Raw genomic sequence first — 27,778 nt, 5'->3', positions numbered from 1 at the left:
CCAGACTCTAGTTGATACTATTGGTTTCACAAAAAAATTAGAGCCTTTTTTCCAAACCTTTTCAAGGCATGCATAAGAATTTGTAGTTTTGTCAAGCATATTTTTAGTGAGCCATGACAGTTGGGGTGTCCATTATGTTGGGTCTTGAGCTCCTCTTGGTGGCTTCTTAGGGAACTTCAATTAACGGTAGATTACAAAAGAAAATGCAGAACTGCTTCTACTCCAGACTTCAGAGTATTGAAATTTGTTATCTAAAGCACAAACCTTGCCCAGAAAGAGAGAATATCACATGTACATTTTATGTTAATAATTTTAATAGTCTAAAATCTCAGGGGTTCCTGACACCATTTCTCATCTGTTGAATAAATTTAGTAAATATAATTGATTTTTTAAGCTAACTAACCAGAAGATATATTATAAGTTATTAATGTAACATAAGTTTGTCTTTTTTAAGTGGTTGAACTAGTTTTGGGGATGCAACCAGTAATTATACATGAAAATTCTATGCTCTTGAGTAAGGAGAAACTCCCTCTCACCTTCTTTACCTTTGAATAATAAAGAAAATAATGATACTCCTCTCCTAGCCCCACCCCAACTTTTTTGCCCCTCCTGTGGTCATACAGCCTTCAAGCATGCAACAGGACTCTTCCCATCCAGGACAAAACTTCCTAAAGAAAGGCTTTGGGGCCACCTGCATCTCCCAGGCCTTTAGTAAAAGAAGTAGACCTGCCCCTCCCCCTGCCCCTGCTGAATTGAGTCTCTAAGGGTAGCACCTGCAGACCAGCCTACTCACTAATATTTGAGAATGTCCCTCTAAAAGATCCGATTCCCTTTAAAGATAAAACGTTCCATAAGTTTTCTTCAAATCTTCTAGGAGAAAAACAAATGTCTTTTGAGCCAAAATACACATGTCAAAGGCTTAGAAGAACTCTACTAATCCAAAAAATTTAGAAGTACATATTTTCTTCCAATCCTTGTTCTTATGAAAGTTCATTTGGACACTAAGGGAAGGAAAGGATTTTGACTGTGTTGAATAGCAGAGAGCATGCAGGCAAGGAGTATGGAAGAGCAGCTGTGGCTTCTAGAATCTTGGCCAGAAGTAGAACATTGATATAGGCTCCAGATCATTGTTTTAATCAGTCTGCTAAAATGATACAAAGCAAAAGAGTTCTTCTTGGGTGTATATCTATCTTTTGCCCTTATCAGTAATAATTATTCTGGAAAGATACTAAGGTGATTATAACATGAGTTGTTCAGTAATTCTTGACACTGAGGTACCTACCAACTATCAGTGACCTTTCAAACCTAATCTTTAATAAAAATCAGGCAGTTGGAATCTTCAGCACAACAATTTCATAGTAATATTTGTTATCTCATGATACATGGTAGGATTTTAACATTGCATCACTCTGCCGGGTCTCATTAAAAGAAAGCAAAGATTTTAGAATGCAGTAGACAGGAAAGAAATGATTGATTCACGTATTGTAAGTCGCCACTTACAATATGTGAATCTCCAAACTGCAAAAATTTCGTTCATACTTCTATGAAATCATGCAAGTAAGTCAGTATGACAGCTTTATAGCTCAAACCTCAAAGGAAATGGTTGTCAGACTGTGGTTGTAACTATTAATGTAAATTTCTCTGTGTTTCTGTGCTGTTAATGAACCTTGTGTCTTATTTCAGAGAGATTCCCCCTCCACTTCCAGACAGTCCCCTGCTAATGGTCATAGCAGCACTAACAATTCTGTTTCGGTAAGAACTCTAGCTCCACACAGCAAAGTGTGACAATTTTGTTGGTGCTCACCTGCCATGAGTGTTCTAGTTACATGTGTTCAGTGGAAATATTGTCTCCTGCGGATATACAAGGCTACTACAGCTACAATGCAGTTTACTCCTGGAAAATCTTTTTAAACATTTCCTTTTCCTTAAAAATCCCATGCATTCGTTACCCAAAAAAAAGGACTGCTGTGGTCATTCTGAAATATCTCTATGCCACCCTACCAGGATGTGTGACTTTTCACAAATCTATGCAAAGGACCTAAGTGGAGATTTGTTTAAATTTCTAACATTTTTTTTAATTTGAGAAAAGATAAAGAAATGTAAGGATTTTGCAGAGGAGGCATTTGGGTGTTCTTGGGCTTTGTAGTTTTCCATTCTGAGGTATATCAGCAACATGTTTAGTTTCCGCTATCTAAGTTTACGAATTGGTGTGCCCTCTGTTATTGTGGTACGTGCACATATTTTGTGAATTATAAGCCTTGCCTGAATATGAAAAGCAAAAGGAACTGGCTTCAAACTGCACTTAAGCCACGCTGTTATCACATCTTTAACACAAAGTACTTTATATTTGACTTGAACACGGAAATTTTCCATTTTTTCCAAACCATCCATTTTGGAATACAGAAAGAATTGTTCTTAATTTATTTAAATAAGCAGAAGCACTTACAGGTGCAGGTTTGCAATCTTTTGGGGTAACCAAATCTTCTCTAAGTTGCTGATGCTGCTGTCTGTCACCCAGTTGAAATTATCAAATAGTTCTGAGAATGCAGCAGTATTTTTAACTGATATTTAACTTGCCTGTAAATATTATATCAACTTTTTGTCGAGGAAAATTGTAAATAATTTCAAAATCATCTCAAATGGAATGATATTCTAAGTATGTCAATAACCGAAATTCTGGAAGAAAATTGTCCTAGACTTTATTTCCAATTTTAAAATAGGCTACCAAAGGAACTCATTTATAACACTTAATGTTGAATGCTTTTAAGATGGTGGAAATCCATATAGCCATTGAATTTTTCTAAATCTAAATGGTTGCAGTGACTAAGTTGAAAAGGGCAATAGCTCTTTTTAGTTTGGGGTGGTTTTTTAAAAATATATATATAGGCTATTTCACTTGCAGTGGCTTTTGTGTTGAAGATGCTGAGTTGGTTCTTAAGAACACATTTTCTCTCTGCTTCAACTTACCTGCTTTCTTCAGCTTGCTGCTAAATGGCCTGGGTTTGATTTTTTTGATAACTCAACATTTCTGAGAACTGAAATAATGTATATGATCTCTTTACAACTTAAATCTAGCTCATTTTTTAACCATATTGTAACAGAACACACAAATTACCTTGTGCTCTTGACAAGTAAATGAAAATTTTTCTCCTGGGTTGGCTTTATTCTACAGGACTTGCCATCAACTACCCAACCAAAAGGACGACAGGTGAATAGATATCCTCTATAGAAACTTCTCTAAACTGAGCTGCTAATAGCCAATCCTTTATTAACCCTTTCCATCCCATAATGTCTGCATTTTGGACCATAACATTTGAGCGTTGAGAGCTTGTACCATTTCATTTTAACACATTACACGTGACTAATTCTCTATAAAGATTTTCTCCTCACATCTTTGTAGCTGTGATGGTTATTGTAATTTCAACCTGATAATTTTGACTTCAGCCCTGAAGGGTCTTATGTGCTGGCTCTGGGGTGGAAAAGAATTTTAAAGGTTATAAAATCCATAAAATTCTAAAAATAACCAAAAGATACATGCTGATGAACATTTTTAAACAATTTTCTGAAGTTGAAAGCTTTTTCTTAACATTTTGTATTTGCATGTGAATTTCTAAAAACCATTTACAGTTAAAAATAAGAGAAAGAGGATAAACATCCTGGCTTTACATCCTAATATACCTGCATTCATTTAAATATGAATAGTTAAGTGCTGTCTAACACTACCAAGTAACTTTCAGATTGCCAGCACTTTTAAAATATGGGTTTAGGTGAAATACAGAAAATCGTTAATTTTATAGGCTGGATTGCTAAAAATAAACAGAAAAAAAAATTATACAATGGTTCCAAAGCCTTCAGGTTGGTTTTACAGTGACTTAAACATTAATATTCAAATTTAATTTCAAGAGATAGACTTTTTATGAAATTATTTCTTAAAATGTGGTGTTAAAAATAATTCAAATTGAATTCAGAATTGCATAAATTGGCACTTGATAGAATTCATCCACAGTTTAGTCCTAAGACTGTGTAACATTAGTTTATAGTACCTTATTTTAAAGCATTTAGAAATCATAAAATGCTGCCATATTATAACCCTTGGATGTTTTGCTAAGTAAATTCATATCCTAAAACTCAGAGCTTTGAACTAGACATATCCTGAAGTTCTGTGACGATTCCAAGTGTTATGTTGGCAAAACTAGGGTTCAAATTTATTTTTCATTCTCTCAGAAGAGTAAAACACAAGTATAAAGCCTAAATCCTTTTTTAACTGACTTTTTAAAAAATTGCTTGAGTTACATTTAAGTTTATTAGCAGTGTACCCACTGCCAGTTGTCATGTACACCTTGATTTTCAAGTCACCAGCCCAAAGTTCTTGCTAGTTTTATATAATGTGCTGCTTTAGGGTTAAGACTTACCCTGACTGCTAGTCTTTATGGCTCAAAGGCTGCCATGTTGTCATGACAACTTATCCATGACGTCAACATAACCACTGTAGGTTTAAAAAGTGATAAGCATGCTTCTCTGTAATTACAGACCTATTCTGTTATACTAAAAGCAGAAAGAAGTATTTATTTTAATTAATGAGTATTTTAAGTGCTCCTTCCAAATAAAAACAGCAAAGTTTTGAACCCTTACACATCAAAGGCAGTACATTGTTTATAGTGGTGTAGAAAAGTCTTTTGTGTCGTATATCCATGCATCGTTTTTGCTTTCCCCATCTTCTGTCCTATTTGTACTGTAAGTGTTGGTGTGTGGTTATTAGATTAGAGCTTATTGTTTTCCTTCACATCACTATGGCCTCCTTTCTTACAAACTCCTATTTTATAGATCTATGTAAGAGCACAATTTGAATATGATCCAGCCAAGGATGACCTCATCCCCTGCAAAGAAGCTGGCATTCGATTCAGAGTTGGTGACATCATCCAAATTATTAGTAAGGATGATCACAACTGGTGGCAGGGTAAACTGGAAAACTCCAAAAATGGAACCGCAGGCCTCATCCCTTCTCCTGAACTTCAGGAATGGTATGCTTTTGTTGTTTTATAATAAAAATGAAACCCTGCCTTTCCAGTGTTCAACTTTATGTTATTTCATATTGCAAAATCTCTTTGATACATACCTTGCTTTGCTAGCCAGACAAAATCCAAAATCAGCCATCCAAGAATTCTAAGTCCTCAGCAGACGGCAGTTTTATGTATAAGCCAAAGAAGGGCTAGAGCAGTTGAGTTACAGGCCTGGGATCACAGGATCACACCAGCGGAGCCCTCCACTCTCATAAGCTGTTGCAATTCCTTTAGAGTGGCATTTTCTTACAAATATACCTCCTCCTTGCTCCTCTCTCATGCCCACAGGGCCCCATCACCAGCAAACAACCCACACGCCCTGATTCAGTATCACCCAGGCATTTTTTTTTTTCACTCAGGGCATTTAAAAATAAAAATGTTTTACTGCTGGAAGAGAGGCAGCCAGAAGCTTCTTTCTTTGCCTTACCATTCTTTAAAAATGCCTTTTATGAGCTAGGGATGTGGCTGTATGGTATAGAGCACTTGCCTGGCATGCAAAAGGCCCTGGATTTCATCCCAAGCACCAAACAAAGGAAGGAAGGAGGAAGGCTCTGAAAGCAGGGTAATGTCAGACAAGGTTGTCAGACCCTGTTTTAACTGAGAAGAGACATGGATCAGTTTATATTTTAGTAAAATCTGTTTCTGCTATCATTGCTCTAGTTTGTGCAAATGATTTTTTTTAATGTTCATGGTCTTAGCTTTGTTGGTACTTGGGCAATTTCTACCAGAAATCTAGTTCAAAAGAAATAACCCAATGTCTGGGTTTTGTTTCATGTAACAAAAAATAACAACCATAAGCAGTCTGCTAAGACCCCCACAAAAAAATTTTTTTGAACTTAGTTAAAAGAAGCCAAAGTGCATAGACATATTTAATGACTTTTTCACCCATTTTTCTCAATAATTAAGAACTTTCTCAACTGTGTGCAGTGATGCCCCTCTGTATTCCCAGCTTCTTGGAAGGTTTAGCAGAAGGATTGTGAGTTCAAGGCCAGCCTCAGTAATTTAGCTGGACACTATCTCAAAATGAAAAGGACTGGGGATGTGGCTTCATGGGAGAGCACTTGCCTAGAATGTGTGAGGCCCTGGGATCAATCCCCAGTGTAGGAAAAAAAAAAGAGAGTGCTTTCTCAGTTATCTTAGTTAATCTCTTCTACTTGTTCGCCTCTTTCAGCTATCCCATGTTTCCCAAAAATATTCTTAAATTTAGAATGCTGGAGCTGATGAGGACTTCAGATGCCATCATTTTTCACATGAGGATATGTGGGCCCAGACAAGCAGCAGCCTTACTTCCATCTGGCCTTGTCTTTCACTCTGATCTTCAAGAAACAGTTTAGCATAAACCAGAGGAAAGCGATTCTAAATCACTTTGATGATGCTTCTGTTATGCTTTTAACAGAGATTTACATTCTACAAAATGTTTTCCTGAGTGTTGCCATATATTATGAACATTTATCAAAAATAATTATGTAGATCCCAAACCTCTTCTCCCTAATGAGATCATCTATTAAAAAAAAAATCATGTCCCACTAATATCTAGAACTTGGAATCCTCTGAAGGAATCCTGAGAAATGTCAGTGGAAAAAGCAGATTTGCTTACTTTTTCCCATAATGGTGGACTAGGTTATTTGGATTAATCTTCCTGCTGAAAAAAAAATGAAAAGTGCTGCAGAAAATATGTTTTTTAAAAAGGCCTTGAACGCACTGAATAGTTGAAAAGGTATTAGAGAACTCAGTGAACAATTTTTTCTATGAAAGCTTTTAATCAGAATGATAAGCAGAAATTTGAAATGCCCAAATTGGTGTATTTTCCCAGGAGGGGCATTTGCCCTTACTGAACACTTCTATGCCAGAGGACCAAGGTTAAGCCCTGCAGCCTAAACAAGTTGAGGAATCTGTTAAGAGACCCTCCCCATAGTATTAGGACTATAAAAGGTGATACCTCCAAGTTAAAAGTAAACAGCAGAGCCTTACTCCTCTTTAACCAGGGAACTATAGAGATGGCTGCTTTGTCACTGAGCAAAGCAAAAGGCGAAAGTAAAGAGGAAACAAACTCCACCAGTCCACCTTGAATGAATTGAGACCAAGGTGCATCTAGTCTGGGGCAGCCAGGGAAACCCAAGCCATGTATTTGGTTTGAAGTTTCCATTTTCCTTATTAATAGTCCCACATATCTGATATAAACAAAAAGAAAGTCTGTAAAAAAAGAACATTTTCATCTTAACCCCACAACCTCATCCTAACGCCCTACATTAACTTTTTTCAGGGCAGTGACCGGCAAGTCCAAGTCACCAAGCACACAAGGAAACAAGCAAGACCCAAAAGAAATGACAGTAAAGACAAACTCAAACCCACTTGGTATATTGAATTAGAAGACAAATATTTTAAAATCAGCATTACCAAGTTTTAAAATATTCAACAATGAGCTTGAAAAAATTATCTCTAGGGAACAGAAAAAATATAAATGACATGACATATTTGAAAAAGAACCAAAAGAACTTTCAAGGGGGGTGGAGTATACAGTAACAATATTAAAATCTCAGGACCACACATCTATTAAAATGACTTTAAAATGTTCCACCACGTGAATGGATTAAAAAAGTGATGACACAGTTGTACAAATGGAATGCCACCCAGTATAAAAAGGAATAAACCATTGATACAATAGTAGGGATGAAACTCAAAAGTATTCTACTGAGCAAAAGAATCGAGGCAAAAAAGAGGACATTCTATATGATTCCATTTACATAACCTTTTGGAGAATGTAAACTAATCTATAGAAATAATGGTTGCCTAGCACATAGGGATGGGGATGGAGAGAAGAAGGGATTTCAGAGGAGCCTGCCACAATTCCAGGGGTAATGAAAATGTTCATCTTGATTGCAATGATGGTTTCATGGGATCTATACATAACATCAAAAACTGATGAAATTGTCCATTTTAAATATGTTCAGTTTTGAAAAATTAATGAACTAGATTAAAGTTGTAAAATTTAATAGGAAGGAGATAGGAACTCTGACCAGGATGATGAGGAAGAAACCCACTGGATGGTATGTCCCTTAAGATCTGATTAGGACTTTAGGGGATACAGGAAGCCATTCTTGAATGGCTCAAGAGAAAAAGCAGCTTCCCTCTATTGAGAAAGGGAATTGGGCTCTAAAATGTCAGTGTGCATGAAATACTTACCAGAAAGATTTGAAACAGTATCATCAGCCAGACCTAGAAGTTTTATTCAAATGTATTGCTACCAAGTCACATTTTTCACATCTGCTAGATGAGAAATCAAATTTTTTGACCCAAATGTCCTTCTATAGTCACATCAATGTAGGTCTTTAATATGTTTGGGTCTCTGAATCGGTCATCTCTACCCTTGCCTATGAACAAAGGTACCAATAAAATTAACAGGTGTATCACATATTTCTTTTTTTTTTCCTGAATGGCATTCCCCTATATGAAATTTTTAAAAGTCATCCTAACAGGTGTGTGGCCACTGAGATTTTAATTCTGATAATAAAGTTGACATCAGTCACAAAGCTGTATTTGAAATTTCCCTCCATGTTGACCTTAATCCTAACACAGTTTCTATGCACTGACTGAGCTAAAGAATTGCCATTGATTTCCTGAGTGGCTGGTTAAAAAGTCACTTTCATTCCTCTATCATACCACACATGACCACACCACTGACTTTTACTGGGAACTTGTTATTGTAAAATACTATGTACTTGATGACATAGGCTTCACAAGGTCAAGGGTTGTCTTTTTTTAACTTGTCAAAAAAAATCCTTAATTCTGTTCATGTTTCCAATAATCTTGTGCCTCAGAGAAGCTATAATTAATTGAGACTATAGTATATTTTGACTTGTGCCAAAAGAATCTCCAAAGTGAAGATCTCATCAGTCTCCTCAGTATGCCACAAAGGTAATATATGGAGATTGACTGTGATGCTATCACTGATAGGTCACAGTGTTTCCCAGTAAATGTCTTCTCCCCAAACAAAAATAAATAGAAACCTCAGTGAACAAGAAAGGCTAAGAGGCATGGAGAAAAATATCTTTAAGAAAATAGAGAAGAATACCTCCAACTCATTTTATGATGCCATTATTACCCCAAAACCAAAATTAAATAAAGGCAGTTCAAGAAAACTACATCCCAGCCAGGCATGGTGGCACAGATCTGTAATCCTAGCAGCTCATGAGGCTGAGGCAGGAGGATCACAAGTTCAAAACCAGCCTCAGAAACTAAACAAGTCTCTAAGCAACTTAGTGAGACCCTGTCTCAAAATAAAAAGGGCTATGGATGTTGCTCAGTGATAAAGCACCCCTGGGTTCAATCCCCAGTACAGAAAGAAAGAAAACTACATACCAGTATTCAACATGAACACAAATACAGTTCTCAACAAAATTATTAGCAAGTTGAGTCCAGCAATATATAAAAAGGACAAAGCATCATGACCCAGTGGAATTTATACTGGGAGTAAGTGGCTGTTTTGACATATGAAAACCAATCAGCCTGATCCGCCTATTAACAGACTAAAGAAATGATATGTGGTCATATCAATAGATAGAGAAAAAAATTCTGATAAAATTCAACACCCAATCCTAATTAAAACTCCCACAAACCATGAATTGAAGGGGACCTCCTTAACCTGATATAGGACATCTACAGGAAACCTACAATAAACATTATTGGAAAAGGAAAAATTTTTCAGATGTTGTGATTCATAGAAATTCAAAGGAATCTATAGATAAACAATTAGAATTAATATGACAGTTCAGCAAGTTTGCTGATATAAAATCAATATTTAAAAAATTGATTCTAGGAAGAAACTGAAATAAAACTGACCAAATTATGTCATGTACATATATGAATATATCACAGTAAGTTTCACTTTAATGTATAACTATAATGTACTAACTTTAAAATAAATAAATAAATAGAAGTCCAGTAGAGTAGTTTAAAGGGGGGATCATGGGGAGGGAGGCTGGGAGGGAAAGAGTAAGTACTAAGGATTAAAATGGAGCAAATTATGTTGTATGCATCTATGAATATGTCAAAATAAACCCCATTGTTGTATATAATTAACTAATAAAAACACTTAAAAATATAAAAATCAATTCCACTTCTATTTACCAGACACAAACAGAAAGTAAAACTTTTAAACGATGCCATACATAATACCACCTGCTACACCATGATGCTCTAAAAAAAATTGACCCTGAATCTTATTAGGTCTCTAGATTAATTACCCATATTCAAGAAATGAAAATGGTAAAGGAACATAAGATATCACAGAGATACAATTTTAAAAAATCAAATAAGTTATGAGTAATAATTGTTGAAGTTGTGCTGTATGTATCTGAGGTTCATTTCATTATATTCTCATATGTGTTTGAAATTTTCATCATTACAAAGTAGTTTTTAAATACCATTTACAAAGGCTTGTTTGTTTGTTTAAATCAGTAAACCTGGAAACAAATCTGACAAAGGTATTTGAGAAATTTATAGAAAAAAATTATAAAATGTATTGAAACATTAAGGAAAACAGAAAGACATATTGTGTTCATGAACTGAAAGATTTAATATTGTAGAAAATCTATTCCTCCCATATTGATTTTATGGATTCAGTGCAACCTCAGCCAAAATCCCAACAGTTTTGAAATTGACAATCTAACTTTAAAGTTTACATGGAAATACATTTGTTAAGGAGTAACCAAGATGTTCTTGAAGAATGAGTAAGGATGTCTTGCTCCATTAGATTCTAAGACTACTTATAAAGCTTTAGTAGTTAAGATAATCAGGTATTGTGGGGCATGATGGTGCATGCCTGTAATCTTAGCAGCTCAGGAGGCTGAGGCAGAAGGATCCCAAGTTCAAAGCCAGCTTCAGCGACTTAGCAAGGCCCTAAGCAACTTAGTGAGACTCTGTCTCAAAATAAAAATAAAAAGGGCCAAGGATATGGCTCAGTGTTTAAGCACCCTTGGGTTTAATCCCTGGTACAAAAAAAAAAAAATTAAAGATAATCCAGTGTAAATTTAAGGATGCTCCAATAGACCAGATGAAAAGAATAGCGAACCCCCAAACACTCCCATACACAAATGGGCACTTGATATATGACAGAAATAGCATTGCAAAGCAGTCTGAAATGGACGGACTTTTCAGTAAGTTGTGCTGGGATAATTGGGTATCTGTTAGGGAGAAAAAGAAGAAAGAAGCTAGACCCCTGCTTCACACAAACAGCAAAACTCAGTTCCTTTACATTAAAAACCAAATCATGAAAAATAAAACTATAAACTTTGAGAGGGTAATATTGGAAAATATCTTCAAAGACTAGGAAGGATTTCTTAAAATATCAAAAATACTTCTCATTAAAGGAAAGATTGATAAATTTAACTAAATTAAAGCTAATAATATGTGTTCATTAGAAGATACCATAAAAAAATAAAGAAGCAATCCATAGAGTAGGAGAAGGTATCTGCAATGCGTAGAACTAACAAAGGTATAATATCCAAATCAGGAAAATAATCAAGACATTTAAGCAGACACTTTACAAAAGAAGAAATCCAGGGGTGCTCAGTCTCATTACTAATCAGTTAAATGTAAACTAAAACACAGTGGTATTATGTTGCTTATCCACCATGATGATAGAATTAAAGACTAATAATACCAAATGTTTCCAAGGAAGTAGAACAGTAGGAACTCTCATACACTGCTAGTGGGAGTGTACATCATCAGTACAACCCCACTGGAAAATAACTTCACATTTACAATAGTACCATATGGCATTCTGATAGTGATTTTGGATTTTCCTTCTATATAACTCATTCAGGGACTCCTGATTGATCCATAAGTAAAATCATTAAGAGTAAAATCTATGGCAACATCCTAAAAAAAAAAAAAAAGGCAAGTATCTGCATAGACTAAACCTAAGAGAGCAATTTTTTAACATCTCTGCCTATGTTACCAATGCTGCATACTATAATCAAGTAGACCAAAATTATAATTTTCTGCTTATAATTATAATAATTTAATTATAACACTTTTTTTTTTCTATCTTGGACTAAGCCTGGTTGTGCAGGCTGGGCTCAATTATGCATACCTGTAATCCTAGGGACTTCACTTGGGAGGCTGAGGCAGGAGGATCACAAGTTTAAAAGCCAGCATCAGCAACTTAGCAAGGCCCTAAGCATCTTAGCCAGACCCTATCTTAAAATAAAAAATAAAAGGGGCTGGGGATGTGGATCAGTGGTACAGCACTCCTAGGTTCAGTCCCTGGTACTGCAAAAAGAAAAAAAGAATTGTCATGCAGTAGTAATACCATTTACTAAATAAACATCTACTGTGTGCCTGGCACTGAGGTAGGGACATTTACCTTTTGTCTTCTAATTCTTTATAACAGCCCCTGAGAAACTCCAAGAGATTAAAGACCTTACTGATAGAATGTTCTGGCTGAGGTCATGGGCTTGGGTGCCAGACTCTCCCTACTTTGACAGGATGTAAAGTTACAATCTAGCTGTGTAATTTCAGGCAAATTGCTTAGCCTCTCAATCCTTCAATATCTCTTCATCTGTAGAATGGTGACACAATTCTGTTTGTCATTAGAAAGATTGAGTTAATATATGTAAAATTCCTAGAAAAGTGCCTAACACTAAGTACTCAATACCAGCTAATGAGTGGCAAAGCCAGGGTTCAAAAGAGGCCTGTCTCTACTCAGAATCCCATGATCATTCTCATAGCCACAAGTTTAAGTTCCTGATGTGTGTTATCAGTGATGTATGTTCAAGAAATGCAATGCCATTTTAACATAAGCCTATGCTGTTTAAACATTTCTAAGGAATCATCATGCAAACCAAAAAGCAGTCTTTTGTGAGTGATTTGAAAGACTAAAATGAGTGTGTTCATGCTTTTTCATGTAAACTCTTCAAATGAATCATCTTTCTCTTTTATACATTAATATATATTAATGTATACATTAATTTTGGTGGGTTTTTCCCCCTCCTTTGTGTACTAGGCGAGTAGCTTGCATTGCAATGGAGAAGACCAAACAGGAGCAGCAGGCCAGCTGTACTTGGTTTGGCAAGAAAAAGAAGCAGTACAAAGATAAATATTTGGCAAAGCACAATGCAGGTAGGGAAAAGTACATCGGTTCCTGAGGCTGGGTTAAACATCTCCAAGACCAATGTAGATGTAACATTTCCATTTGGTCTTCAGAGTTTATCCAAAACATTCCACCCTGTGAGACTGTCACCAACTTGCAAAACCATGAAGAAAACTCTGCCTCCGATTAATATGTTGGTGATTAACAATATATTTTACAAAGTTGAACTTTATTGGATAGAAATGCTATTGGGAAATACTGTATTCGGGGATGTCAACAAGTTAAGTCCTCCCCTGAGAAATGGGAGCTTGAGAGTTTGCCAAGACCCCAGGATTCTTACCTCCCTTGGCCTTGATCAGATAACCCTCCCTCCTGGCTTCCTCCCTGGTGCTTGGACATGGCCCCATGACAGATATCTAAGGGCAAAGGTGCACGCACAAGCTGTGCTGCAAAAGGTTGAGTGCTTGGTTTGAAAGGGCGCAGATGACATAGGTACTAACTTGGTTTAGTCCGTTTCTGTGAGTAGTCTTCTCCTTCATGGCATTTCCAAGCTCCCAAAAAATCAAAGACATTATCTTGGCCTTCCCTTCATAGTTTGTTTGTCTATATGGAAGCTTGTGTGCAACGTAAGTCAAAATGTTCACTTGTTTTGTTAAAAACTGAAATGAATACCAAGAAAGCATGATCTGTTATTGCAAGAGAATTCCCAGAAGACTCGCAGGATGTAGCTTAAGCGAAAAGAAAATACATAATGATACAGTTATTTTCAATGATTCCTTAAAATGACTCCTTTTGTAAGGAACTTTTTCTGAGGAATTAAGAGCCCTGACACTGGCATTAGATGGGTTCCCAAGGTTTCAGAAAGAACTCCAAAAATCAAATGTGACCCAAAAAAATCAAGCAAATCCAAACACACATACTCAATCCAACAACATAATATAATTAATTGGACAAATATGAAAAGCTTCTTTCTCTGTAGAATGTTCTAACATTCACTAGGAAAAAATATTTAAGAATTCTCAATTTTCATTTCTGAATCAGAAATTAAAATAAACATTTTGAAATGCTGTATGATACAAGATGAATGTGAATGGCCACATAGTTTTAAGTTCAAATGGTAGTGTTAAATGGGAAGTCCTTCTTTCCGGATTAATTACATTGTGCCACATTTTTATTTCTGATAAAATGTATCTTTTATTTCTGATTATGTACTACTACAGAGCACTCCTCTCATAATGACTTTTTGTTTTGTTTTATAAAGAGAAGAAATACTTAAAGCAGACTAGTTAAATGCAGTCTAGCCACTATTAATTGGAAATTCTCAAGTAGTATGCTTTGAAAAAATGCAATGCAGTATCAGCAGAGTGTTGCTCAACCTAAGATGTCAGCAGTTTTTTGCCAAGTGTCCTTAGTTGTTTTTATTTCTGCCAGCACAATCTAACAGGCTCACAAGAAAACATACTGACATTATCTAAATACTCAAAAAAATTATCTTAATTTGAAAAATTTACAATATTAAATGACACATAGACATAGATGGTATTGAAATCAATTTAAACCTAGAAAACAACAAAGAAATGGCTGGTTAAAGGCTGTCAGTGCATCATTAGTTTTATACTGTACTAATGGAGGGCCCATAGACATGAGTGTTCAATTTGCCAATATTCTTGAATTCAGCTATGAGGAAAAATAAGCAAATCCATTGAAAAACTAGGTCTTTCTAAATGATGATAAAGAATTAACCCAATCAATCATGCATTAAAGAATTTTGCCAGAGAATCAGCATCCAGTCTGGCAGCCAGTATTTTCTGTGGTTCACTTTTTCTGTTCTTTGAGCACCGGGACATCACTAGTCTCTTCTGTTGTCTTAATTCTCTGATTCCTAACGGATGGAGCACACTGGTCCTGCAAATACATCTGTAAGCTTAATAGGCAGCCTGAGATAGGACCAGAAATCAGCACACCTGAGTAACCATGGGACTCGGGCAAATCACTTATGCTTATAATCCCAGCAGCTCGGGAGGCTGAGGCAGGAGGATCAGGAGTTTAAGGCCAGCCTCGGCAATTCAGTGAGACCCTGTCTCTAGATAAGATATTTTTTTTTAAAAAATGGCTGGGGGGGCTAGGGTTGTGTCTCAGCAATAGAGCACTAGCCTGGCACATGCAAGGCTCTGGGTTCAATCCTCAGCACCACATAAAAAAATTAAATAATTTTTTTTAAAAAAGCATTGTGTCCAACTACAAAAAAAAAATGACTGGGGATGTGGCTCAGTGGTTGAACGCCCCCCCAGGTTCATTCCCCAGTACCAAAAAACAAACAAGGGAATTCAGCTAATCAATCAAGACAATCTTTTTCTAATTCTCAAATTCAGTGTTCTTTCACCACGTGGCCTGCCACATGGGTATCATTTAAGGAAGCTTAGTACTCTATCCCACAGCAGGCTTTGGCTCTTTGGTAGATCATTGCCTGTCAAGGTTAAAAGATTTCACCCTTGATACAGAAGGCAGGAGCCTAATGGGTAGAACAGAAGTGGTTTTTCCTCTGTCTTTACATCTGTCCCAAACCATTGACCTATCTAAGTTCTTGGAAACTCAAAATGAAGATAAAGCGAGGGCAAGTGGGGATGGGGACCTACTTCAACCACTTATTTGTTATCTTCAGTGTTTTCCTAACTAAGGATCTCTTCTGAGCATCAGAGCCGAATCAATCCCTTGCTTAAGTGAGTGTTCTGCCTGTCAGTACTTTTCTCTGCATGTGAACCCTCTTGGGAAATGAAGTCTGAGCTCCTTAGAAGGTTCTTGCAGAGCTCCTTAAACAATGCTTTTCTCTAATGGCATAGAAATCAGCGCGGGAAGGGGGATTATTTTTTGCCTTCTGAACCATTTAGAGCATTTGTTCTTATATTGTGATCCGCTGTCCTCTAGCAGCCTGAGAAATCTCTCTGAGTGTCACAGAAGCTAGACCTGTGTAAGCTTTTTGCTAAACTATGACATATTACTGCTTTCACCTCTAATATGAAATGATAATTGACCTTTAAGTACCAATAAAATGTAGACCAAGGGGGAAAAAAAGTTTCTTTGTGTTTAGGTTTATCTGTGATTCTCTAGTCAGAATATCATTGTTAGGGTTCTCTCACCTGCAAAATAATCTGTCAAGCTCTCCTTTCAGTTTCTCTGGTCAGGAGAAATGGTCAGCTATTTTCTTGCACTTTCTGGATTATTCTGCCTGACAAAGCCTAGCGTTTCTTTCTGTTACCATTTCTTTAGATTTCTTCTGCTTCACCAACCAACTCTTCCATTTCCTGAGGGATTGCTATTACTCTACAAGACATCAGATTGTCAGGAAGGGAATTTGGGCATCTTATCAGCTCTTCTGCTTTTAGCCATAATGAAATTTCATCCTAACATACAGAATTGCCCTAAAAGAGTGAGAAGCAAATACTATTGACCTCCATTAATAAGGCAGATACATAGAAACATCAAAAAATTGGAAATATAATCTTTCATACTGAAAACGAGCCAGATGAGCTCATGGGCACACATCAAACTATATTTGCAGAGGATTTTTCTGGCTTTTTCAGAAATTGAATGAAACACAATATGCCCTTTGTTCTTCCTGTAGTACTTAGCAAATAAGAGTAGTATGTTTTGTTTCATAATCCGAATGTTTGAGAATTGATCATATATCGACAGCAAGAGCCAAGCCTTATCATCAAATTTTGAAATTGTTTATATTTGTGGTAAAAATAAAGGATTCAGACTGTCAGTAGATAAAACTTATGGAAACAATAATACCAGAATTATTTCCATTTCTGTCACTAGGAAATGCTATTATTTAGTTAAAACCAAATTCTGCTCATCTGTGTGGCCTACATCTCACATCATAAAGTGGCAGCCTATTTGTTAGTCAATTTGAACCCATAAATAAGTTTTGTCTCTCACACACAGTGTTTAAAACAATTTTATAAGTTATCACATTTGAAAGTCAGATTATTCAATATAAAACTCTGGATTTAGACTTCCCTTGGAATGCAGAACAGTGAGCTACTTCCTTTCTTAAGGACTCTGGGCCGTCAATGGCCCTTTTGGATGGACACTTACTCTCCAGCGCCCGCCAACCCCACAATCCCCTGTTTTTGTGTCTGGCCCACTTCATTTAACCACATTAGTTTCCTGGCCACTGCAGGCATTCGAGTGTACACTCCATGGCCTGATGCGACCAGTATGCAATGCCCTTTTTTAAATGGAGATTTGTATAGTCTTTGAAGATATCTGCAGCTTTTCAAACTGAGACAAGGATTCAATGCTAACAGCTTTTTTTTAATGGAAAAGATTCAACTGGAAAGTAATTACCAGAAACTTAAAAGAAGTGTCTGGAATGTTGAGTAACCTACCAGGAAATCAGAGAAATATAAGTAAACTATGCCAGAAAGTATTTCTGAATCCTTGGGAAAAAAATTTGATTATGGTATGTGTAGTGTTTACAGCAAATACATTTTCTGCAACACGTAAAGATTTTTAGCCACATTCATTCGGTGCAAAAAGCATTGTCGTGCTGCTAGAATTGCACCCCTAAAACTTCCAAAAGTAAATTTTAGATCAAGTTACTAATGTGAACTTTTTTTAAAATTACAAAGTCTTCACGTCAAGTACAGTAGCTTGCACCTGTAATCCCAGCAACTCTGGAGGCTAAGGCAAAAGGATCACAAGTTCAAGGCCAGCCTCAACAAATTAGGGAGACCCTGTTGCAAAATAAGCACTAAAAAGGGCCGAGGATATAGCTTAGTGGTAGAGTGTCCCTGGGTTCAATCACCAGTACAAAGGAAGGAAGAAAGAAAGCCCTCATTCATTCATTTTTAAGTGACAGATCCCTGAGCCAGTGATATTTGAATATCCTAAAATATGCTATTATATACATACATATGAACTGAGAGCATCTCTACAATACCATTCATAAGTATGTTTAAATTATGCTTAGTGCTACAAATTACTGCTGTTTACTTTTAAAAGTAAAAGTACTTTACTTTTATGCTTTTTGTTTTCTTGAGTACATAGAACTCTAAAGACAAAATAGTGGCCTCTGGCCTTGCCACCCTAGGGCATTATTTTTAATACTGAAAGTATTAAAAATAATAATAATGATGATGATGGAAATATTACTCAGCAGACAATAGGTATAAAAAATGATGCCATAAGCACTCCTGCTTTCATTTTGCAGCTCTCATGACTCCATTACCACTGCAGCTCAGTGGTAGAGCACTTTCCTAGCATGTGCTAGGGTTCCATCCCCAGAGCTGGCAAAAATTAATAATAATAGTAATAGGCATGCACAATTAGAAATTGCAAACAGTACAGGAAGGTGCAAAACAAAAAACAAAAGACTTCCACACCTACGCGCTCTAAAAAGAGTGTCTTGTAAATTCCCATGTAAAATTTCAACCCCAGATGCTAGTATATGAAATCCATTGGCTTTTATATAAGGATATGATTAAATTTTTATTAAAATGAGTTTGTTTCTTAATGTGATTGATTTGCCTTGTGTTTAGAATATTGCATGATAAAGTTTATTTTGTGCATATTATACTTTTATTTTACTAATATATGAAAAGCCATATTTCAATGACCCCTGTACATTTTTCATGCTGTCTCACTCCCAATGGCCTCTGTGCATGTAAGTAACCTGTTGAATGACTATGCCTCTGTGTTTTTGGTGGTTTCATTTTTTTTTTCAATCAACAAGCAACTTAAAACCTTTAAAAGTTCAATCTTTAAGTACGCTCCTAATATTCCTTGTATCTCTTATGTTTCAATATCCTTTCTTATTGCTTTGCAACCCTATGACCACGTGATGATTTCATTTAGAGCAAAGTAACCCCTTCATGTTACTCGTTCATGGTTAAGATGCTGATGTTTAACCTATCTGTTCATTTCGTGGTGTTGATTGTTGATATCTAACACATTCTTGGTGTTTTTAAAAACTGACATCTTAATCCAGTAGGACCAGAGTCAGGGCTCTGTAGAGGGAGGGGATGTGTTTACCATTCAGAATGCTTGTGTCATCATCATCTTGATCTTTCATGAGAGACTTGATTCTTTTTACACACTAAAACATATCAGCTGGGCATGGTGGCGCATGCCTGTCGTCCCAGCAGCTTGGGAGGCTGAGGCAGGAGGATTGCAAGTTCAAGGCCAGCCTCAGCAACTTAGCGAGGCCCTAAGCAACTTAGGTGAGACCCTGTCTCGAAATAAAAAATAAAAAGGGCTGGGGATATAGCTCAGTGGTTAAGTGTCCCTGGGCTCAATCCACAGTACCTAAATAAATAAATAAATCAGCCAATTGATGTACTTGTTCCACAAGCATGCTTTTTCTTGATGGAAATATTACTCAGCAGACAATAGGTACAAAAAATGATGCCATAAGCACTCCTGCTTTCATTTTGCAGCTCTCATCACTCCATTACCACTGCAGCATTACTAGCTAGCTCTGCCACAGAGAGCCTCATGTTCATTTTAATTTTGGGAGTGTGCCATTTCAAACACAGAAAACATGTCGTCGTTTTTAGCTGCTGCTAGGGAATATGCTCTAAAGATTTGCAGTCAACCTTTATGAAATCCAGTTATGGAACAAAAACAAATGCACAAGTACCCATTAATATGCACTAATGCTTTATTAACATATTTCTTTTTATATATATTTTGGGAATCATGCTTTTTGTTCATTTGTTTGTTTCTGATCTATTGCATTCCAGGGTATCTTATTTTGCATTGTGAGATTCTTTGCTACTAAGCTGATACAATCATTTAGCCACATTGTTTCAGGGAGCAGATGCCTTCTTAATGATGAACCTAAGCATCCCAGATTCCTTTATGGCAATGTGAAATCGATTTTATTAAATTTACTTCAACCCCTCTAAAATCCAGGGCTAGAAACTGGGCATGGTGGCACATGCCTGTAACCCCAGTGGCTCAGGAGGCTGAGGCAGGAGGATCATAAGTTCAAAGCCAGCCTTGGCAACTTACAGAGGCCCTAAGCAACTTAACAAGACCCTGTTTCAAAATTAAAAGGGCTGGGGATGTGGCTCAGTGATAAAGCGCCCCTGGGTTCAATCAATACCAATAATAATAATAATAATAATAATAATAATAATAATAAATAAATAAATTCCAGGGCTAATTCATTATTCTTTTAAGAGGAAGATTTAGTGTGTACCTGACAATATTTGGGTATGACCATGTTAAAAAAAAAAAAAAACTGCAGGAAACAGATGATTTTAGCCTTCTTGTGAGAATTTTCAAATTTGTGTGAGAAACTGACCATGTTGAACTTCAACAGGAATGGTCATTTGCTCAGAACACTTTCACATGTTGCTTAAAATCCTTCTTGTGTTGTTAACAGGCAGGTGTCAGAGAAGTATTTTTAAACTATTTCTTCTTGGTCTATAATAATCAGAGAACTCTCCTTTTGCAAAAGTTTCTGAGTTCAGATTCTCCTTTACTATTCTTACCATCCTGTTCATCCTGATTATCACACACAACTGCCCATGGTGATGAGTGACATGGTTTCAGGGCCAGGAAAGCATGTTCTCCTACTTACGTACCTGAGATTTTCCATCGAATGGATATCTGTTACAATAGAACTTGCAAGATGCTCATTTAAAAGCTTGTGACAATAGTTACAGAACTTGACTTTGAAAGAATCTAGCATGCCACCTTAATCAATTTGAAAGAAAGAACCATGAAGTTCAAGACCAATGGCCGTGCATTTCTCATCCATTTCTCTCTAGAAACGATCTAGGTGGCCCCTCTCTTGGTTGACTTTAGCTGCATTCATGCTCAGTTCATGTTGGTCACTGTCCATAGACTTTTTCTTTTTAGTATTGCTGATTTCTTAAATTGTAAAAATATGAACAGCATGTGATTTTGAATGAATTCATATGATTTGCTAGATACTGCATGGGAAAAAATATGCAGTATCCTTTCGAATTGGACTTTTATGCATGTACTCAACATATCTTTGCCTGTTTCTAAAGTGCATTTTCATGGGCTTAAAATGAAAATTTCTCTCCTAAATGCTATATGATTTCAATCACATGTAAAGCATATACCATAAATTTAATTCATATTTTAAGACACTTTTAATGTAACTTGGTTTTTGCCAGTAAAATTACAATTTACGTACTTGAAATATTCATTACATAAATTGACCTTTCTTCTAAATCTTTGCATTTTAGTGTTTGATCAATTAGATCTTGTCACATATGAAGAAGTAGTAAAACTGCCAGCATTCAAAAGGAAAACACTAGTCTTATTAGGTAAGTTTGGCTATAAAAGTGTCTTACTTATTCTCACCTTAAAAACATTTTGTAAATATTATTAACAGTTGTCAATTTTAACTTTTTTTTTTCCAAAAAATGCCATAGGTGCACATGGTGTTGGGAGAAGACACATAAAAAACACCCTCATCACAAAGCACCCGGACCGGTTTGCATACCCTATTCCACGTAAGCAACATCTCAATATCTTTTAATTATGTTTTTCTTATTCATTTTCAACATGGTAATTTACATATTTTTTCTGATTATATAAGTAATAGCTGTTCGTTGTAGGAAATTTGTAAAAACCCAAAAGAGGACAATGAAGAAAATGAGTTAATAATCTCAACTTCACTCTCCCAATAATAAGTTCTTTAAATATTTTGTTGTATACCTTCCTAGGCTTCTTTGAGTATGAATATATGTATTGTGTGTGTGTGTGTTTGTGGGATTTTAAATAACATTAAGTTCATTCATTCTGTTTATAATTTAATTTTTCCAACAGTATGCCTGAAACATTGCCTAGATTAGTTATTCTTCAGAAAAATAAGTTTTAATAGTTAGATATTTTTCTGTAATGCAGCAGTCTCTCTCTCTCTCTCTCTCTCTCTCTCTCTCTCTCTCTCTCTCTCTCTCTCTCATACTGGGGATTGAACACAGGGGTGCTTTGCCATTGAGCTGCATTCCTAGCCATTTTTATTTTTTATTTTGAGACAGCATCTAAGATGCCTAGGGCCTCACTAAATTGCTGAGGCTGGCCATGAACTTGTGATTCACTCCTGCCTCAACCTCCCAAGAAGCTATGAGATTACAGGTGTGCACCAGCACACCTGTCTTCTTCTTATCAGTTTAAAAACCCAGTCAATGTGCTATCAATTGTTTACTATACAGAATTTGAAAATTTTAAGATTTCTAATATCCCCCTTACCTTCCTATATTTTATTCTTAACCTTTTGCCCTCTTCATTATGTGAACTATAAAATAAAATAATCCCAGGGTTGTAAAGAAGATTTGAGAACATGTGTATGAAGCACTTAGCAGATGGTGGATAAGTAGCAGCCATCTTATTATCATCTGTATTCTAAAGTTTCAAATTTTAATCCCTTAAGCTTTCTAGCAGTTACAGCTTTGTTCAGGGTGGGAAGAGCTTAAGGAGAATGATTTGTAAGAGCAACTGGAGAAAATGTCCTGACTAGCTCCTTCCTGCAGGGCCCTGGGATGCCATCCTGAAGCACACAGTCCACACCACTTACTCAGTCTGTACACCTGAGTGAGCCAGGAGGCTTCACAAGATGGCTCTGATTTACCCAAGACAAGTTTATCAAGTATCGTTGCAATTGGTGCTACTGGGGTTTTCTGATCAAATACTTAGATGGCCAATTAGCTAGCTGGACTTTAAACCTTACTTTTGCTGATGTCAATCATATCTAATCTCTGAAATATTTGACCCCATGTAATGATAATTCACCAATAAAAAAATCTGGAAGAAATAAATAAAATATTTGATCCCAGATATGTATACAGCATACATTTAACTACTGAGATAACTGAAGATAGTTATCATCTGAAGATAGTATATCAACAGTATATTATGCCACTTCTTGAGCTTTTGATGTGGCTAAAGAAAGGATTCCTCTCTGATTGTCCACAGTTTGAAGTCCATGACACTTGGCACTTCTAAGGGAAAGAAGAAATTCCCCACTGGCTTGAGCCCATGTGCCAGCAAAGAGTAGTATAAATTTGTCCTTGCTTAAGGAAGGTAGGAAGCAAGGAAGAAGGTAGGAGAGAGGAAGGAAAGGGAGAAAAAGATTTAAACCAATATTCCTTGCTCATCTAGAAAAACATTTCCTGAAGCGAGTTTTGCATATTGGTTTAGACTTTAGTATATACCCACTTAGGTCAGACTTTGGCAAATCTTTTCTGTAAAGGACCAGGTAGTCAACATTTGAGACTTTGAAGGCCACACAGTCTGTGTCACAACTACTCAGCTCTGCTGTGGCAGCATAAAAAGAGCCATAGACAAAAATGTGAACAAACATGCATGGCTGTGTCCCAGTAAAACCTGAAGACTGCAGACCATTTTGGGCCCATGAGCCAGTTTTCCACCTCCTAGTTTAGGTCTTTATATGATAATTATGGTTACACCTCACTAACTGTCCATGATAATGATAGTATTCAATCTCTGTATTGTCCAGCACAGCAGCCATTAACCTCCTGTGCCAGTTAAACCTTGGAATCATGGCTTGTAAAACTGAGGAACTAAATTTTTATTTATAATTTGTTTAAATTTAAATAACCATATTTGGTATTTCCTTTTTTAAATCTTCTTTCTTCCTCCTGCTCAAGGCCCAAATACACTGAGACATATATATAGTGAGTGAGTTAATCTTGGATCATTTCATATCTTTTTCCTGTGGTGGTCCATGAAGGAGTGAAATATATCTGTAAACACTGAAGTATTCCCCAAACCAAATAACTAAATGGCACAGTTATACACATATAAAAATGGTTTCTAGAGTTTGCTTCTAGCTGCTGGGATGGGAACAGGGTATGTGGGACATACCCTAAAGAAGCCACAACTTTTAAAAAGAGATGTAGTCTGGGTGGGCCCATTAGGAACATAACTTCATCAGCTCAGCCTTTAAACCTCTCATGACATGGGACTTTGCAGATACAACCAGACCTCCAAAGAAAGACGAAGAAAATGGAAAGAATTATTACTTTGTATCTCATGACCAAATGATGCAAGACATCTCAAACAATGAATACTTGGAGTATGGCAGCCACGAGGATGCAATGTATGGGACAAAACTGGAGACCATTCGTAAGATCCAGGAGCAGGGGCTGATTGCAATTCTGGATGTGGAGCCTCAGGTAAGGCCCAGCCACCCTGAACCCCTTCATCCTGCCTGCATGCTGATAAGTTCAGATTCTGAAATCAAAAGATGCCATCTGAGATTCATGGGTTGCATAATAATCTCATAAGCTTCAGGAAAGTGTCAATAATCAAGATTTTATGGGTTAACAGTCTAGAATGCAGACTGGCCGATCACTGGGCATGTATTTAGGAAGCAGATTATTCTCCAATGAGATTTGTTATACTCAGAACTTCTACAGAAATTCTACTATCATTTGACCTCAGGGTGAAACTCTGGTACTTTGTTATTACAACAGCCTTGGTACAGTTATGCTGAACCATCAGAGCACCCGCCAGCATCTTATGTTAATCACCAGCAAGACACTGATCCTGGGGCCTGGTTATGAAACACAGTGCTAGCTTTCTGAAAACAAGCATGAGTGACCCCAGATGTCAGATGTCAAGATGGAGCAGGGATGGAGAGCAGGGGTGGTTCTCTGCCTCTCCAGTCTCCTCATAAGAGGATACTGCCTGACCCTGAGCTAAAACTAGGTCAGATATAGACAACTTGGAGAGGACTCAAAGGGAAGTTGGATATGGAGATGATTAAATGATTTGTAAATATTTTTTTGCAAAAAGCAATCGGAATTAGGAAACTTGAAAGAAAAGGCTTGACATCAAAGGAGATGAGGGTGTCGCTCAGTGGTAGGGTGAGGGTTTAGCATATGTGAGGCCCTGGGTTCCATCTTCAGCACCTAAAAAAATGCTGACAAGCTATTTTTTCATGTCTGAGTATAATCCAAGAAGAAATGGACTTGAAGCACAGAAGGAAGGATTTGGGAATTATAGACATTAGGGGAGGTTACAGGAGAGGCTGTGGGTTCCCTTGTGACTCCCAGGTCTGCCATTTTAAAGGCCATTCTGTACCCTAAATCCCTTATCACCTAGAATCAGTCCACTAACCACCAAAATGAAGGGTCAGCTCCCCTTTAGTAGGCTTCCCTCGTATTTCATCAGGAAGCTTAGATGGCCATCCTAGGCAGGGCAAATCCCTGTTCAAGAGTCACAGCATAAGACTTGGTCCCCCAGCCATCCCCAAAGTGAGGACAGAAACTGCATAGCAGGATCTGTGTGACCTGGGACCTGACTGCTCAGTTTCTGGACACCAAGATCCTAACTTGCGGCCAATGGGTTCATCTGTTTCCATTTGATAGCACTTGATGGGGTTCTTGAACTTGGAACTTCGGAAACCATGAAAGGATCTGGTTTGGGGGCTAGGGAGGAGAGCAACAATAGTACAAACACTGTAGTTGACTTGACAATTAACTTGGACCTATGTAGAACTAAATATGATGATGTGTAACGCAGATTGATTTTTGTTTAACTACTAATCCCTCCTTACTAGGGATTGGAAAAATCTTCTGGCCAGGGGTGGCTAGAGGCAAGGTCTCAATCCTGGTCCTGGTCTTCGACATCCTCTCCTTGGGTTCCACACTGGTCTTCACCTGAACGTCGTTTTCTGCTGGTAGTAATGTCTCTAGCAGTATGCTGGCTGCAGGGCTCCTCAGACCCCCTCTGCATTACCTAAGTCCACTTTCAAGGGCTTTCTGCCTTACCTGCTGCTGCTGCTGCTGCTGTCATCGCCGCCACCACCGCTGCTGCCGCTGCTGCTCCACCCATAGTGTCCAGCTCTCCCTGTCCCTTGGTCCTTGCACAGCCATGCATTGCTCTGCACTGCTGAGTGGGAGACCCTTCTCTCGGCCTCATCAGGACATCCACAGCAGTTCCTTTAACCCATTGCACTGTCCCTGGAGCACCTCCTTGCCCCAGCTGGGCACACTGTCCCCCTGCTCCCTGACTGCTGGATGGGTTCACCTGCACTCTCCTCTCCTGCTTCCTGTGTCCCCACCTATCAGAACTGTGATCTCTCAAGTCCACTGACCCCTGAAGGCAGGCCATGGGCATCCTGGTCTCTGCCTGAGCCTCTTTGGGCCAGCAGCCCCAGGGCCTGCTCCTCTCATTGGGCTGGTTGACCACTCTGGTCCCAGGCTCTCTTCTGCCCAGTCTAGACTCATTCCCAGCCCAGGTCTCACACTTGAGACCATGTGTACACCAGTACAGCCCGGGGCGCCCGCAGAGTCTGCGCCAACAGGACTTCACCCTCAGGCCTCTCTGCCCTCAGCCTACTCTCCTTAGGTCTGGGAAGGGTCCTTATCCTGCTTTGGGGATGCCAGTGGCCATGAATAACCTATGTTCAGACAGAGCCTTGATGCTTCAGGGAGACTTTCCCCTTGGGACCTTATGACATTTTTCTCCTAGCCCCTATCCTGCCCTAGCTTGTTAGATTAACCCCACTACTGTATCTCACAGTTTGATTTAACAAACTTCTATCAAGCCCATATATGCCAAGCACTGTGCCAGAAGCTAAAAATATAATTAAGAAGACAAACTGGTGAGGATGAAATTCCTTCCTCCATGTACATCAGAAACTGTCCTTAACAGGGAAAGTAAATTGTGGCATTTAAAAAAAAAAAATCTCACATCCACGACAGCTGAGGCCATTTCTACCACATATGGGCCATAGAAAGACCACCTAATGCTAGTGTTCAGCTCATTGAGTGCAGGTCTAATGCTTTGGGGCCATCTTAATTTATTTTAGACAACCAAAGCCAAATGGAACACATGTGTAATAGTACCATATGATTAAATGTTGTGGTCCAACTCTAAACCTAGACAACAATGGTAAAGACATTGAGCTAGAAAAAAATAGTAACCTGGCTTCTTTTAAAATAATAGATTGTATTGTTACAATGTTTTATATTTCATTAACCATTATTACTCCTTACCTAATCTTTGGAATCCTGTGAAATAGAAATCAGTGTCTATTTCCATAATGGAAGAAATCGAGGCTTAATGTAAAAGTAACTCAAACCAAGGTTTATAGCAGATTGAAAGTGGTTTGAACTTAAACTGTTATTGGTTTTGTTTTGTGTGTAATAAATCCCAACCTCCTCCCTAGGAATCTTCAGGATGGTCCACCAAATGTTTTTAAAACATTTAGAAAAATGTAGAAGGCAATAAAACCTGAGGAAAAAATATAAGATTTCTTTCTCATGAAAATAAAGTGAGGACTCAGTAATCTCTGTCCCTAAAGCTGAAACTAATCTCTCCAGTGTGTGATGAAAGCTTAATGCAATGGTTTTAGAATTTAACCTTACTCCGATTTATCTGTTTAGAGTGTTAAAAGTTAACAGTAGCAGAATATTTGGGCTTTTGCTTTTGCCTACAGAGGGAAAGGTTGTTGTCAAGAGGAAGCTTCTAGGAGCTGAGGATGTAGCTCAGTGGAAAAGTACTTGCCTCACATGCACAAGGCCCAGGGTTCAGTCCCTAGTATGGCATACATAAATAAATAAATAAGGTATATGGGGACAGGGACTTTCAGGAACAAGGAAATGCA

The 27,778-nt window shown here is 37.5% G+C and overlaps 1 protein-coding gene across 13 annotated transcripts in view; it reads left to right on the top strand.

The window, feature by feature from the left end:
* Positions 1 to 27,778, top strand: part of Cask (calcium/calmodulin dependent serine protein kinase) — a 389,850-nt gene that overhangs the window by 349,825 nt on the left and 12,247 nt on the right. For 4 of the 13 annotated variants that reach the window (XM_058582479.1, XM_058582481.1, XM_046453835.2 and 1 more), the window contains 7 exons: positions 1,684 to 1,752; positions 3,173 to 3,208; positions 4,825 to 5,021; positions 13,066 to 13,181; positions 21,384 to 21,464; positions 21,573 to 21,653; positions 24,136 to 24,338. In XM_058582479.1, coding sequence (XP_058438462.1) covers positions 1,684 to 1,752; positions 3,173 to 3,208; positions 4,825 to 5,021; positions 13,066 to 13,181; positions 21,384 to 21,464; positions 21,573 to 21,653; positions 24,136 to 24,338 — 783 coding nt within the window. The remainder of the gene's footprint in view (positions 1 to 1,683; positions 1,753 to 3,172; positions 3,209 to 4,824; positions 5,022 to 13,065; positions 13,182 to 21,383; positions 21,465 to 21,572; positions 21,654 to 24,135; positions 24,339 to 27,778) is intronic. The other 9 variants (XM_058582480.1, XM_058582482.1, XM_058582485.1 and 6 more) reach the window with 7 other exon arrangements.

The sequence above is a fragment of the Marmota monax genome, unplaced genomic scaffold (genome assembly GCF_021218885.2).
Source record: "Marmota monax isolate L192 unplaced genomic scaffold, Marmota_monax_Labrador192_F-V1.1 WCK01_AAM20220418_F8-fsc00182, whole genome shotgun sequence".
Lineage (NCBI taxonomy): Eukaryota > Metazoa > Chordata > Mammalia > Rodentia > Sciuridae > Marmota > Marmota monax.
This window is presented reverse-complemented; position numbering and strand designations above follow the sequence as displayed.